The sequence below is a fragment of the Schistocerca piceifrons genome, chromosome 1, assembly GCF_021461385.2.
Source record: "Schistocerca piceifrons isolate TAMUIC-IGC-003096 chromosome 1, iqSchPice1.1, whole genome shotgun sequence".
NCBI lineage: Eukaryota > Metazoa > Arthropoda > Insecta > Orthoptera > Acrididae > Schistocerca > Schistocerca piceifrons.
Window position 1 is genome coordinate 276,980,939 of NC_060138.1, and position 12,567 is coordinate 276,993,505.

A 12,567-nucleotide genomic window follows, 5' to 3' on the forward strand; every position below is an offset into this window, starting at 1 on the left:
TATATGGCAGATACCCTATCCGAGTGAGCCATCAAGGACAGAGAAATAGTGCGACTGCAGGGACTTATCTCTGGCACGCTCCATTCCCAACTTACTGTCCACACACTGCATTTGTAGTGCCCCTGCCCACTACACTCATTACTCGTGGCAGTCAGTCTACCGATTCCCGTAAGAGATCGAGCAATGTGAGTGCACCCGCACTGAAGAAGATCATTGTAAGCCTTTTCTATATGAAGATGGTATCTGTTCTTTTGGACATGTCCGAAAGAACAGATACTATCTTTGTACCACCCACTGATGTCGACATCAGTGTGTGGTATTCACAGTTCCTGCTCCGTGCCATCTTCTCTACACATCATCTGTGGAGTATGGTCCGATGCTGACTCACACCTGATCGAAACCGGTCACCATTAAGAATTAAAGTGTTTTTATGCAATCAAGACTGTTCTATATAATATATAATTACTAAAACAAATAACGTTTAATAACACTTTATCACAAATAATCTGAGCATTGAACGAAGTTATGCACATCACCGCTCATACTACGAATTAACAAAAAATTACACTCGCGACCGAACTGGCTTCGGCAGTCAAGTATGCGGCCGTTCTCGACAACGGTCTGCAGGACATTATTAAATGCACCCTTGTAATGCAGTCATCAATTTGAATACATGAAACATATGCGACGGCACTTGGCTACATCCATCACGTTCGCGACCGCTCACCGTGCAACCGTAATAATGCATTACTTCTTGACAGTGACGTTGCATACGCGATCGAACTCCAGCATGCTCCACCACGGCCTGCACCCGATTCTGACCAGCAATGACAATTGCGTAGATTTCTGAAAGCTTTTGGTCAATCAGGGGCCTGAAAAGTCTTCACTATCTTGGAATGGTTGGCTTCCGTCAGCCAATAGAAAGCGACTGTATTGGCTCCAGGCGGATTGTGATGCCTAACTCGGCACCACGACGAAAGCCTCCACAACAGTAGGGGTTACCACAAATTGCACAGCTTTACGACTTGATGGATACTCAACTTCATAAATGTTAAATCCTGTGCTGCCACCACAAATGTGAGTAACCCAGAGGAGGATCATTCGACGGTGAAAGCTGTAAACTGTGTTCTGTGTGCATTGTCTGCGCGGTGGAGATGGAGAACAATCTAGGCATTTGCTTAAGCAGGTGTTGAAAAGAGTATAAAATCCTTAATCAGGCCGCTCGGCGAGTGAGACCGACAGTGGGTGAGCTTATTCGATCCGAATGTGGTTCGCCTTGTAAGCTCTCTACTTAAATTGTCTATATATGAAATGCTCAGTATTCGTTTTCAAAAACTTTCTCCTCGTGTAATGTGTCCTTAAGATGCCGTATTTTACGGATTATAAGACGCTCTTTTTGTTCGAAAAGCTGACTCAAAGTTCTAGTGCGTCTTAAACTGGAAATGTTCCGTTTTTTATTTAAATTTACCGCCAGTCTTAAAAACTGCCATAAAAGTCGATGCTGTTCTAGGCGCTACAGTCTGGTACCGAGCGACCGCTACGGTCGCAGGTTCGAATCCTGCCTCGGACATGGGTGTGTGTGATGTCCTTATGTTAGTTAGGTTTAATTGGTTCTTAGTTCTAGGCGACTGATGACCTCAGAAGTTAAGTCGCATAGTGCTCAGAGCCATTTTAACCATTTTTGAAACCTATCTCTATCTGGCAACACTGTATTCGACTGGCAGCAGCAGTGCATCGATGCGTCGAACATGAGTTGCGGGGATTCAGAAGCTTGTTAACACTGTCTCTCTCCTGCCCCGCCATCACAAACGCAAAACACTGTCTAGCCTCTGATGCGACACTGCAATCCACGGTGCCAGCGAACATGAATTGAGAAAGTGATTTGTGTCATCGGTAACAGTACAATATTTTTGTTAGTAGCTAGTTTCTTAATGGAAAAACAAAAGAGGTATTCCTATGATGCGGGCTATAAATCTAAAGTAACTGCATATGCAGAAGAATATGGAAACAGAACAGCTGAGCGGCGTTTCGGCCCTCCACCAACATAAAAAACCGTTCGCGCTTCGTGAGGTAGTAAACAAGAACTGAAAAGAAAAGAGGAAGACTAAATGTCCAAGTAGAGGACTGAATGTAAAATGGCCAAATCCAGATGACGTATTGAAATGGATTCAAGGACACACTCAAAATGGCACTGGAATTAATAGAAAAATGGTTCAAATGCACGCTCGTATGCTAGCGCTACAATGGAACTTAACAGACTTTAAAGGTGTAGTTGGTTGCTGCTACAGGTTTATGAAAGGTCTTAGATTTAGCAAGCGAACCAAAACCAAAATACCACAGAAAATGCCACAAGAGTATGAAGCGAAAATATTATCTTCCCATCGCTTTACTATTCAACATCGAAAGGAAACCGGTGTGTAACTAAGCCAAATAGCGAATATGGACGAAACTACACTGACATTTTATGTGCCGTGTAACAGAACTGTTGTCATCAAAGGTGCTACAACTGTTAACTATAAAAACAACTGGACACCAAAAAAAAAATCTCTACACTGTTGTCCTTTCATGTTATTCTGGCGGTACTAAGCTTAATTCAGTGATCATTTTCAAACGCAGAACAATGCCAAAACCTTTTGAAACAAACACGGATTAATAGAGTGTGGGAGAGAAGTAAAGCTGCTTTATTGAAGAAGAGTTCTCTTCTTGTGCCAGATCAGTTTAGTACCCATCTGAAAAACTCTGTGAAAGAGAAATTGAGAAAGTAATAAAGAGCTCGCTGTTATTGCGAGAGGACCTACTTCACAATTGCAACCTCTTGATGTCTTGATAAATAAACTATTTAAAGTGTATGTCAGAGAGGAATGGAACAAATGGATGATGGATAAAACCCAAAGTGAATTTACGCCCATGAGAGCTTCAAAACCATCTACAATCAAATAAATGTGTCAGTGGATAAAGCAGTCGTGGTTTAGAATGAGAGAAGACATTATTGTTAAATATTTAAAGAATTGCGGCATAAGTAACTCTTTCGATGGCAGTGACGATTACTCGTATATATGAAGAGGACAACAATGACAACGACGAAGAAGAAGGAGAAGGAGAAGCAGAAGAAAGCTCAGTTGACGATTTTCAGGAATTTTAAAGGTCAGTTCGGTTTTATAAACTAAGATTTTTTTAGTCTGGCTTTGCAGTGTAACAATAAAAAGGTAAAAACGTTATTTTAAAAAATGGTGAAAAATTAAAGTGCTTCTTACAGTCCGCAGAATACAGTATCGTATTACCCGCTGAGCAATAATGACTGTTGGTTGGCCTTGTGTTGCGCTTGTGAATAGTGTCGTGATAGAAGACTGTAATTTTAGTGAGATGATTAATTTGAAATTATGAAGATGAATCTAACGAAATCCCAACAGAAACTAATTGTGTACTCAGTGAAAACCATTTAACTGAAACTCAATACTGAAATACGTTATGAAAGTTAGTAACATGAAGTGCAATGCCTGACTTGAAATATCCACAAAATAAAATACTGCTCAGCTCCGAAGAAAATAAACGTTTAAGATTACCTTCATTGTTCAATGTAAATTAATCTGCTTTCTTAGCACGCTATCTGAAAATTCTGAGTACCTGCTGTTTGCAAATTGAGATCTGGCTTGAAAGAAAATTAACTTACTTCTTGTTCATCAAGCTAATCTCTGTCTGATGTTCTCGAAAACAAACTGAAATCAGCAATTGGAGCAGCTAAAGAAAAATAATCCACTCACTACTAAATTTTTCTTTGCTTGTCAGAAACGATCTGTGGCTACGTGTGGCATAAGGCGCAATGCACACACGACAAAATATTTACAACTTTACTAAGAATTATGGAGGAGAGTTGTACTTTAAAGAAAACCGTTCTTGAAGAATTAAACTCTTATTGTCATCAAAAAAACACTGTACAACATAAGAAGACTCTAACAATTACGAAATTCGTTCATTACAGAAATTACAGACATTTAAACCAGTTACGTTATTTGTGATATAATGAAAACAAAGAGATCAAATTAACATTAATCATGAATATTATTCATTATCTAAGGGACAAAGATTTCCTTTGGTTATTAATTCTGACAAACAAACATTTCATTCTTGCGCGTACGTTACTTGCCTTGAAATATTCCTCCAAAAATCTTCTCCATCTATACAATCAAGAAAATTTCATTAAAAACAAGTTTTCATCTCCGTAATAAAATTCTCCAGAGATTCACAAATATCAGATCTCCCTCTGTTAAATTCATCAGCTCGCTATTATGCCTGTAATAAGAATGCCTCAGTGCAACAAAATTGACTAGCGGCCAAGCGCACCACAGATTACATTGAACACAGAGTCAAGGATCTTATCTACTACTTATACAGTGCGCTCATTTATCTTTGTCCCAGTACAGTAAAGGCGAAATAATTTACAGTGGCAGCAAACATATGAATACTTTACAACCTCTCTGACTCTCGATGCACTGTGTTGCACGACGATCTGTACCACCAGATATTGAATGGTACCTTCACATAGCTTCACTTTTCTATATACGATATCGCAGCTTAAATTCATCTTCTCACTCGCGCATTTCACAGGTTGATCAGTTTGCTCAGACGGAAACTAGCGTCGCCAGAATCTGATTAAGAGTGCTTCCTGACGCCGTAGCTCCCGAATATACCGCGAGCAGCCGGTGCTGCGCGCATGCTGTTGCATTTCGCCTGAGTCGTACCGCTCTGCATCCGATGTGGGCCTAAATGAGTGCTGGCGGAAGTCGTAAATTTCGCCTCCGCCCTAAATAAGCAGCTATAATATTCTTGGCACCGTACCAAATACACTGTGAAATCGTCCTTTCGACCCTATTCCTATTGCCGTCTCGCGCTGATTGCAAACTGCAGCTCCGCGCTAGCTGTGGGCTAAATTCACTTATTTTAGCTTTGTTCTAATCTAGCGTGTGTTGTTTCAGCTGAGGCGGTCCACTTAGCCAATCAACTCTGCCAGTACGGATACTACTTCCCTGTCAGCGACTCCAAAAATTTGATTGTAAAGGATGACAGCTCCCTCTATCGTTTCCAGGTAAGTGGTGCTCATTATTTTAGCTCTCTTCATAACGAGTTACTTTCATTTTTTTACCTTGAAAACCTGGAAGTTTTAGTAGCAAATGGATACGACATAATAATAATAATAATAATAATAAAAAGCCAGACACAATCCTGCAGAAAAGAAAGTGTGGGTCATTAGCTTTGCCATCCCAGGTGAATCGACGAGAAACAACTGGAAAAACTTGTCAGATACGAGGAACCATGTAGCGACTCGGCGCAAACCAGTAAAGTGGCCTCGGTAGTTCTTGGCACGTCGGGAAGAGAGCCAAAAGATCTTAGTGTACACTTGAAAACTACTGGCATTGATACCAGCTACGAAATGCTACTTTTCTGGATGTGTGCGGATTGTCCATCGGTGTGTCACGCAGTCTAGGCGCTTTGGAAGTATCCGACTAGTCTTAAAATACCAGATCCAGCGTAGTGATCTCATGTGCAGTGTTTTCTGTTTCAGCAATAGTAATAATAACTTTATATCACTATGCCTTTTCCAGACACATTCGGTAAATAAAACTACAGAAATAATGATTATCCTTGTCGCGATCAAGGACAGTGTCGTATTTCTATAAGGATAGACGACATGCACATGTTTTCATTATGGCAAACCTAGTTTCGTCTCACTCGTTCACACACATACACATTTGCCTCCATGGTAGTGTCAGCGTCGAAAATCTTTGCTTAAGTTTGTCCACATTATTTACTAGCTGAGCACAGATAAGTTCCTTCAAATGGCTTAAAAAGTAAGAACCCAGCTGATTTAAATCACGACTGTGAGCTGGCCATCAGCATGGTCCCAAACGTCCTATTCATCGTCCTGGAAATCGTTTATTCAAAAATCTTCATAATCTGTGACCAATGTGGTATGGAGAACCACATGTTATGACATATGCTAACAGAGTATCCTCTAATAAAGTTGGTAGCAATCTTTCTCCTAAAAAGGTTCGTTAATTGTTACCAGTCAGTCGTGCAGGCAAAACTTAAGGCTCAATAATGGAATCATTGGTTATACCCGTCCACGAATTTACGGAAAAGCGGCGCTGAAAATGTGTTGCTGCTACTTGGCGCGGACTGTGTACACTCCAAGCGTGTATGTTATGGAAATCAGTTATTCCATCGCGAGTGAAACACGCTTCATCTATGACGAATATTTCGTTTACAAAATCATGTTCAGCACTTTCTAACACTCAGAATTCTCGTCGTGGAAAGAAATCTTGCTCTTCCAAAGCTAGTACGCGTTGAATGTGGTGAGGCCGCAGACACTCCTGTTTCAGTGTGCGATGAACGACAGAGTGCGATACAACCACTTGGCGGGCGATGCTTCTAGTAAGTACTCTAGAGGTAACATTTTCGTGGTAGCGGTCCAGAATTTGTTCCTCAGCTTCCAATGTACGTTCTTCGCCTTATGAGCTTCTGTCTTTGAAGCCTCCCCTTAGAAAAATTTATGAATGGTTGTGCTGATAAACCCCTTACGTTATTTGGTTTTCAAACAGCTGAGCAAATCTGAACGTGCACAGACATTTCTCTCTTTACTTATTCAGATCATCAATAAACTGACACACAATATTTTAAGCGCATCGCAATCTGAGTTTCAATAATCCCTACAAAAAATGGCCCTGACTAACAATAACCTATACCTTTCATGAATCACTTACCTCACAAAAATCTTTGTTACTCGAACTAAAGCAATACAGCGAGCGCCAATACTGCCAGCTAAATAAAAGATTCTAACTACTCAAGTCACTAACTACTGATAGGCATAATTAAGAAATGAAAGATTTTGATAGAAAACAAACAATGTATTTACCTTAATAATGATCAAAAGTCATAATATACATATATATCAGTTCATGGCATCCAGTATTACAAATTTACTCTCTCTGATGGACACAGGTCCAGATCATCCGCTCTCAAAACTCCGCCATTTCTCTTCCCACATCCACCACTGCTGGCGGCTCACCGACTGTGCAACGCTATGCGCTGTTCACATGCAACTGCACAACACTACTATAGCGAATATTACAACAATGCCAGCCAGCCACAGACTGCACACAGCACAGCCAGTGATTTTCATACAGAGCGCTACGTGGCGTTACCAATATAAAAACCTAAACAGCCTGCTTACATCTTCTACGCAGGGCAGTGAAGAGCCAGTACCTCTCAATCTAGGCGCATTAAATACGCACTCGTAAGTTGTATTCTGTCATTATTTATTAAACAATAAAATGAAAGCACATCAAAACAGACAATACGTTTTGCATACAGATTTAAACGTAAAAAGGTAAAGATAAATACTGCAATATGTTACAAATGAACTACAAAATAATCTAGTAAAAGTAGAGATTTATGATGATACATATCGTTGGTGAACAGGAACAAATGGCGATCGTGCATGAAGTCTTCGCCGTGGGCAGTGCCCTCGATACATTCGTATTGCTGCCCAGGCAACACCTTTTGCTTCGATATTAATGAAAAGAATATTGCGTAGTTCAGCGACAGTAAATCTCTCTTACATCCTAATGTTTATCAGAGTTACAATACAATAACGTCTCCACAGGCCATTCGACGACTGTCGACGATCGACGTATTACAATGACTCAACCACTCAGGCCGTAGTTGTCTATGTGTTTGCGGCTCACGCTTAGGATGGTAATACGCGCAGCGATAAATAACACAAACCGATTGCTTACTTAAGTCTTCACTGTTTTTGGAGAGGGTGCGGAACAGGCACACCGTAGTGTTTTAATACTTGGTACCGAATTCTCCCTGTCTACTTTGCATAATGTTTACACAAGTCACGCCTAAGCCGCGTCCACTGTCCAGTGTCTACATTTCCAAAAATATTGGCTCAGATTAACTGTTTTCTTCTGGGACAACCGTAGGAAACGGACTAACATGTTACTAGACATTTTAAATCAATTACTTGTGTTCCACTGGCAGCATTTTTTTGGCAGCTTATACAGTTTACATACTGTGTGTTAAGCGCTTAATTGTACCCATTGAATCACAGATAGGTCACTCGATAGAGCCTCGCTAGCTACGGTGATAAATGGAGTCATTGTAATGACAGAGATGGCTGTCAAACCACACGTTAGGCCTTGCAGCAACGAAAATATCATTCCATTCCCATCATGACGACTATTTATGACAGATTACTGATAGCTTCAGGTATAAACGTAGGAAATCCCTAAAAGGAACAATGACGATGCATGCCGGTCTCCTTTTCATTTTACAATATGAATGGGGAAGAAATTCTTCTTCATAGGCGTGGTCAAAATTATCCGTCCCCTTATTAAGAATGGTGAGCGACTCTGGCAGACGAAATGATGTAATTACTGCGAAAAGTGAAACTAATGTAAAGACATTGCATTCCTATCTCTTCAGACCCAGTTTTCGAGTTAAGGGGCTTGAACTGAAAGCTTGTTTGAAACCATATGCCTGTTTTCAAAAGCAAGCGTTTGGTTGTCAAATTAATCTCCATTGACTTCATTGCGTTTGGTTCACGAAGGTTACACGTTTTAATTATCTATCCCCAAACCAGAAATTTGTTTCCCCTTCTTTATAATATCAAATGGTGCAAATGGCTCTGCGCACTATGGGACTAAACAGCTGTGGTCATCAGTCCCCTAGAAGTTAGAACTACTTAAACCTAACTAACCTAAGGACATCACACACATCCATGCCCGAGGCAGGATTCGAACCTGCGACCGGAGCAGTCGCGCGGTTCCGGACTGCGCGCCTAGAACCGCGAGACCACCGCGGCCGGCTATAATATCCAAATCACAGATATCCCCGTTATTCGACGAACATTTGTTGAGGATGACAAACAGAAAGTTACGTAGGGTGTAATCTGAGAAATGTTTTGGTGGTACAACAAAATCGAGTCTAATCTGAGAAATGGGTTGGTGGTACAACAAAATCGAGTTTTGCGATACAGCTATAGGGAACTAGAAATAGAACTATTCAGATACTCATATTAGGTTCTTTGGAAGATCTCCACTGGGTTGTACCCAAAAATGTGAATATCGTTTGAAAACAAAATTACATTTATGATTTAGATCAGCTAACCACCCGCCAGGTTAGCCGAGAGCGCTAATGCGCTGCTTCCTGGACTCGGGTAGGCGCACCGGCCCCAGATCGAATCAGCCTGACGGATTAACGACGAGGGCCAGTGTACCAGCCAGCCTGGATGTGGTTTTTAGGCGGTTTTCCACATCCCACTAGGTGAATACTGGGCTGGTCCCCAAGTCCCGCCACTGTTACACGACTCGCAGAAGTTTTAAAACGTTTTCACTATTTCATGACTTAACACTAACTGCAGGCAGCTGGGGTACACTCAATCTGTTCTGGGGGGGGGGGGGGGGGGGGGGGTTACAGGGTGGCAACAGCACAAGGCCGACCCCGCACTGAAGTGGGACAAAGGCCCAAGGAAATGATCATGATTTCGATCAACTAAGAGTTGGGTACAATCAGCCACAAGGAAAAAATCGTCATAGCTGGACAGACACATCTCTTGAACTGAATGATATATATATTGAGAATGATACATATATTCAGTCAATTTAACTATCAGAAGGATTACTACAGTATCACAGCATGAAACCACAGATCAACGTGCAAACTTACACTGCCCAAATGACTAAGAGCCTATGATTTTTCGCTCATGTGCTCAATCTTAAACACACCCTTCTCCTTCCATATTAGATAGACAAACAGTCATTCATGCCGCTCGAAACAGCTCTTTTCTACCTCGCAATAAAGTTGTCACAAAAGATCCAATCAAAATGCTCATTTCCCCCCCTGAACTACCTTCGTATCACTATTGCGTCACTTATTACCATTTTCGTGATTAACTGAAGGTGCTTGCCGTAACTATCGAGTTCACCAGATGAGAACGACACTGCGTAGTTTATCTAAAATTTCTTACCCGTCTAAATACACTCCTGGAAATTGAAATAAGAACACCGTGAATTCATTGTCCCAGGAAGGGGAAACTTTATTGACACATTCCTGGGGTCAGATACATCACATGATCACACTGACAGAACCATAGGCACATAGACACTGGCAACAGAGCATGCACAATGTCGGCACTAGTACAGTGTATATCCACCTTTCGCAGCAATGCAGGCTGCTATTCTCCCATGGAGACGATCGTAGAGATGCTGGATGTAGTCCTGTGGAACGGCTTGCCATGCCATTTCCACCTGGCGCCTCAGTTGGACCAGCGTTCGTGCTGGACGTGCAGACCGCGTGAGACGACGCTTCATCCAGTCCCAAACATGCTCAATGGGGGACAGATCCGGAGATCTTGCTGCCCAGGGTAGTTGACTTACACCTTCTAGAGCACGTTGGGTGGCACGGGATACATGCGGACGTGCATTGTCCTGTTGGAACAGCAAGTTCCCTTGCCGGTCTAGGAATGGTAGAACGATGGGTTCGATGACGGTTTGGATGTACCGTGCACTATTCAGTGTCCCCTCGACGATCACCAGTGGTGTACGGCCAGTGTAGGAGATCGCTCCCCACACCATGATGCCGGGTGTTGGCCCTGTGTGCCTCGGTCGTATGCAGTCCTGATTGTGGCGCTCACCTGCACGGCGCCAAACACGCATACGACCATCATTGGCACCAAGGCAGAAGCGACTCTCATCGTTGAAGACGACACGTCTCCATTCGTCCCTCCATTCACGCCTGTCGCGACACCACTGGAGGCGGGCTGCACGATGTTGGGGCGTGAGCGGAAGACGGCCTAACGGTGTGCGGGACCGTGGCCCAGCTTCATGGAGACGGTTGCGAATGGTCCTCGCCGATACCCCAGGAGCAACAGTGTCCCTAATTTGCTGGGAAGTGGCGGTGCGGTCCCCTACGGCACTGCGTAGGATCCTACGGTCTTGGCGTGCATCCGTGCGTCGCTGCGGTCCGGTCCCAGGTCGACGGGCACGTGCACCTTCCGCCGACCACTGGCGACAACATCGATGTACTGTGGAGACCTCACGCCCCACGTGTTGAGCAATTCGGCGGTACGTCCACCCGACCTCCCGCATGCCCACTATACGCCCTCGCTCAAAGTCCGTCAACTGCACTTACGGTTCACGTCCACGCTGTCGCGGTATGCTACCAGTGTTAAAGACTCCGATGGAGCTCCGTATGCCACGGCAAACTGGCTGACACTGACGGCGGCGGTGCACAAATGCTGCGCAGCTAGCGCCATTCGATGGCCAACACCGCGGTTCCTGGTGTGTTCGCTGTGCCGTGCGTGTGATCATTGCTTGTACAGCCCTCTCGCAGTGTCCGGAGCAAGTATGGTGGGTCTGACACACCGGTGTCAATGTGTTCTTTTTTCCATTTCCAGGAGTGTAATTTGGACCATACTTTCGGCCGTAGCCTCATCCTTCAAGAGAGGCTGGTAGGGCCACTTCCATCTATCGTTTAGCGCACCTGGGATGATCTCATTTACTGTCGGCGGCTAGGCGTTTATCACTGAAACAACCGGTTTTCTGTTTTATCCGCTTTTTTTTTCACGCCAGTCTAACGTGACTGAAGAAAAGGCTCAAAACAATCGGTTTCTGAAACAAACAATTTTGGGTTTTTTATTACAATTATTTCGTGTAAACAGAGATTGAAACATTTTGACCACCTCAGTTTCAAAATACGTACAATCAAAATATTAATTCAAATAAGGATATAAAAGAAAACTTAGTCAGTCCATCAGTAGCTGCTTTTGTCGAAAAGTGATAAGTGGTTGAATGTAAAAAAAAATCACCACCATTCTCCTAACGATTTTAATTTTTTGAAACTCTGCCCGAAACTGATGTTGTAATCTGGGACCATGCCACTATTTGGGCATTACGAATATTTAGTATAGATTGACAACTGAGGTTGAAGAACTATATTTTTCGTGTTAATTTGTCCATTTTCGATGGTTTCAAGCAAATAAAGGCGTATTATGTACACACAGACAGCAGACCCTGTACCTTCTGTTTTTATTGTTAACTGTAAATGAACTTATAATTAAATGTTTTCCTGAGACATTTAAGTCTCTTTTTATTATCTACGATAATGATCGAAGGAGACGATCATTATTGTAAATGAACTGTCACTAAGTTTCCACGAAATAATTGTAATAAAAAACCCAAAATTGTTTGTTTCAGAAACCGATTGTTTTGAGCGTTTTCTTCAGTCATGTTACCATTAATATAATTTCGTTCGTCGTTTTATTATTCCATTTAATGGGAGACAAATTGTAAATGTCTAAAGCAAATGAAGCATTGAATTTCTTCGCTACGTCGCTTGCAGACTAGGGTTGGTATAATTCTGATATACAACGGATGTCCGGCGACGACAGTGAGAAACTACCGTGTATACCAAAAGGCACCATCTTGCACACTGCTCGTAACGCATACCATTTAATTGACCACGCCTCATGGTGACAGGAACATTACCGTCTCAACAATGTAGCAT

The 12,567-nt window shown here is 42.5% G+C and overlaps 1 protein-coding gene across 1 annotated transcript in view; it reads left to right on the forward strand.

Moving 5' to 3' along the window:
* The window catches only part of LOC124795361 (regulator of G-protein signaling 11), a gene marked incomplete at its 3' end in the record, with an annotated part of 224,942 nt that overhangs the window by 65,684 nt on the left and 146,691 nt on the right, over positions 1 to 12,567 (forward strand). Inside the window, exon 3 of the mRNA XM_047259363.1 lies at positions 4,974 to 5,083. Within this exon, the coding sequence (XP_047115319.1) occupies positions 4,974 to 5,083 (110 nt within the window). The remainder of the gene's footprint in view (positions 1 to 4,973; positions 5,084 to 12,567) is intronic.